Source organism: Propithecus coquereli, unplaced genomic scaffold (genome assembly GCF_000956105.1).
Source record: "Propithecus coquereli isolate 6110/MARCELLA unplaced genomic scaffold, Pcoq_1.0 Scaffold186, whole genome shotgun sequence".
Lineage (NCBI taxonomy): Eukaryota > Metazoa > Chordata > Mammalia > Primates > Indriidae > Propithecus > Propithecus coquereli.
In genome coordinates this window covers 334,747-338,627 of record NW_012143412.1, presented here as the reverse complement: position 1 = coordinate 338,627, position 3,881 = coordinate 334,747, and the positions used below count along the sequence as shown (strand labels likewise).

General features: G+C 35.2%; 1 protein-coding gene across 6 annotated transcripts in view; it reads left to right on the top strand.

Moving 5' to 3' along the window:
• Positions 1-3,881, top strand: part of CNOT4 (CCR4-NOT transcription complex, subunit 4) — a 163,141-nt gene that overhangs the window by 85,764 nt on the left and 73,496 nt on the right. For all 6 annotated transcript variants that reach the window (XM_012642782.1, XM_012642780.1, XM_012642781.1 and 3 more), the window contains one exon: positions 1,735-1,932. In XM_012642782.1, coding sequence (XP_012498236.1) covers positions 1,735-1,932 — 198 coding nt within the window. The remainder of the gene's footprint in view (positions 1-1,734; positions 1,933-3,881) is intronic.

Genomic DNA, 3,881 nt, shown 5'->3' with positions numbered 1-3,881 from the left:
TTGAGCTCCTAAAGTGAGCCATACTAAATTTATATTTGATCCTGGAGAACGTCCTGAAGTCGTACAAAAGTCAAGTAAATTACTAAGCTATTTTGTATGTCTTCCACTCAAGAGTAGTGTGACAAACAGGACCAGTTAGCTAAGAGATTCAGATTTCTTCATGTGGAAGTTGAATGGTAAGGTATTTATATCCTATAGAACCATTAAGAATTACACCTGAATCTTTTTTAGGTAACCAGGTCTAGTTTGTTGATGATAAGGTAAACTATGAAAAGTTTATGGTTCTTAAAAAGCAGTAAATTAAAGTTAAAAGTGGGCATAAATGGGAAAGAATAGGGATCTTGGAGCCCTTAGGCTATATACTAGTAGAAGTTGAGGACCATAAAGTGAAATCACACTTTACTGCCTTCAGCATTAGTCTGAGTAAGTTCACACATTAAAGAGTTTTTATTGGCTTTTGTTTTTTGCTTATGTGTAAAGATATGAAAGTAACTTTACGTTAAAGGAATAGCAAGGTTTCAGGCTTGTGGAATTTCTTTTGCTCTTGTTTCCACTTTTTTTCTTGTTGGCATTGTTTCTGCTGTCCCCCACTCTTGTATTTTCATAGGTACAATTCCTAACCAGTTGTGTTTCCTGTTCTTGGACTCTCTTTATATCCAGTTTTAAATATTACTGTATTTAATGTGCTCCATCTTCCATTTATCATTAACAGTATTTATTAGTAGTTGTAATAATTGATTTTTAGAATGCTTATGTGCAAGACACAGTTTTAATCACTTTATAAGTGTATTATCTATTTTAACTCTCACCGAAACACTCTAAATAAAATACTGAAATTTCCATTTCACAGGTGAGAAGACTGAGGCAGGAAGATCACATAATAACTTAGCCAAACAGTCTATTAGATAGTGAACGGTGAGATAGGATTCAAAGCCAGGCATTCTGACTCCACAGCTCTTATTCAGACCACAGGTAGCCTTGGCATTAGCTGTAGGAATGAAAATGATACCATAATGCTGAGAAGGAAGAGATCAAAGACATACAACAATGAAATTGCTAATGTTTATTAAGGGATAACTATGTTCCAGGAACAATAATAATTGCTTTATGAATGTTATTTTGTCTTTACACCAACCTTTATGATTGTTTTTGTTTAACTTTGAGGATACTGAGGCATACTTTCATTAACTTGCCTAAGGCCACATGTTAGTAAGTTGAAACTAAATGCAAACTCCTGAGCCAGAGTGTATATTGTTATTTATTTCCCCATCTCTCTCCCTCTTACACTGGGAATGTGTAACTTCATTAATCTTCCAGCACGTAGTAGGTTTTCATTAAATATTTGTTGATTATAATATGTAAAACCTATATTTAGATGAGAGACCTTATACTCTTCACCTCTTACACAGCACCTTAGAAGCTAACTCTTCCCATGAACCATGTTGAGTACTCTCAGGAATACCAAGATTGGTTTGTTGTTGTTTTGCTTTAAAACTTTGGTGTTAAGTTTCAGCACTAAAGGTGGTCCCTGCCAAGCTCCAAAAAATAAGTATTTTTAGAACTATTTTAACATTTACCTTTTGTTAAATAAAAAAATATTTTTAAGCAATTAAAGCGTTCAGAAAATACCAGATAACCATATATATACCATCTGGAATTGGATAATTGTTATTCGTGCGGTTTTTCCTACTAATTTTTTTAATACTAACCTCTATGTTTGTTTTATGCTTAAAGCCATATCCAGAAGACCCAGCAGTTTATAAACCACTCTCCCAAGAAGAACTGCAAAGGATAAAGAATGAGAAAAAACAGAAACAAAATGAGAGAAAACAGAAAATATCAGAAAATCGCAAGCATTTGGCTAGTGTACGTGTTGTACAAAAAAACCTCGTCTTTGTTGTAGGTCTGTCTCAGCGCCTAGCAGACCCAGAGGTAGGTCGTCTTCTCTTTTCTTTGTCATCTTGATATTTTTTGTTTGCTTACCTTATTTGAAAATAAGCAGTTGACCCTGCTCAACTGTCAGATTCCTCTGAAAATGTTAAATCTTAGGAGAAAATAAGAAATGACTTTTTAATAATTGCTAAAAACTAATGACTGGTTGTGATCTTAGGCAAGTGTCTTAATCTTTCTTAGTCTCAGTTTCTTCAGTTGTAAAACTAAAGAGTTGATCTAGATTTCTAAAGACCCCTTTAGTACAAATAGTCTGTGAAAGTTGGGTAATGATTCTTTTGCTGTTAAGACTATCATGTGACATGAATATTCTGTTTCTTTCCTCTTTCCATAGCTATATAAGGACCAACAATGGAGATGCAGTTACTTGAACTCACTAGAGATCTTAGTAACCTGTATTTTTTTTTTATTTACCCTTCCGAAGTAGTTATTGTTGGTTTTTCAGAACTGTTGCTGTGCTGTATAATCATTCTTTACTTATTCTAAGCCAGTCTGGAGGAAAGGGGGAGGAGAATTTGATAAAGTGAAATTAAGGACAGAATTCTTTGTCATTCTTTTGGGGGCAGGAGAGATCTTAACCTTTTTGTTTACTACCTCTTTTTTTCTGCTTCCACCACCAGCCTTATTAGAGTGATGTCAGACTCATACTTTCCTTGAGACCCTTGGATATGCGTATGCTAATTTTTAGTTTCTGATATACCATGAGGTGCTGACTAGATTTGGGGGAAGGCAAATGGAAGCTTTTAGACAGCCAGAGTGTTTATGTAAGTAGGAGAGAGCTAGATTTTAGGGATCTTCTAAAAGTACTTCTTGAAAAGGGTTTAAAGTAATATTCATCATGGTTCCAATCAGAGGGAGGGTTGTATTGAATGTACTTGAGGAGGTAGGAGCCTTTGAACTTGGTACATCATGCTAAGGGCCCAGGAGGAGGAACTTGAAGGAGTATGATGTCTGTTTTTGTAAAAATTAATTTAGAGAGAATAGTAAATACTTATTTACAAAGAGTTTACTTCAAAATCAATAGAGGTGAGCCAGGGAAACATTACTAAGAAGGACCTATCATGGACAATAAACAGGGAGGCAACTCACAAATTATTAGGACCTAGGTCCAGGGATGCTGCCAATGGGAGGTTGTGTGTTACTCAGGAGACCAGGTTCTTTCAAAAGCCAAAGGGAATGGTCTAAAGTTTATACAGAAAAAGACTTCCTCAATGAGAAATGTTAAGAAGAGAGGTCATTTTAGGCCTCTGACTCAACTTCAGCAGCCAGTTCTCCCTTCATTTAGCTGGAGGTTACTCCCCAGGCAGACAGAATCCCATCTCACCCTTGACCATTTCCTTGAACACCACCTCAACTTCACACTAACCCTTTGATCTCCCTCTTTAAACTGCCCTTTTTTTTTTAACCAGAGGGCACTTCTGCCTCTATTTACTCCTTCTAATCCTGTTGTTTAGAATCTACTTTTGCCTTACTGAAACTGAACTTTTATCTTGATTTGAGACCTCTTGAATGTGGATGTACTTGTTTTTATTAATACATCTTGGGTCTGGTCAGGTGTAGTACTGGAGGCTTATGAAGTATCACTCAAAAGCTGGATGTAATTAAGTCATAGACTTAATCTGATTTTGGATTATAGGTTTCTTACCTCTTTTTTTGTGTCTGTGATTTATAAGTTTTTATTTACTTACAGAAATCTCTTTTTTCCATTTCAAATAACTCTAGTAAGATTAATCTGAAAACCTATTTTACAGAAGGAAATTAATCTAGGTGGTGATTAGAGAGCACTTTATCATAAGTCTATCCAAAAAATTACTAGTTTCATACTTCTGAAATCCTTGTTGCTTGGCGAGAGGACAATGAATTTTTTTCAACATTGGTTACTCTCATTTATTTCTCTTGAAAGCCTAGGAAGACCAGAGACAAGTGTTTTT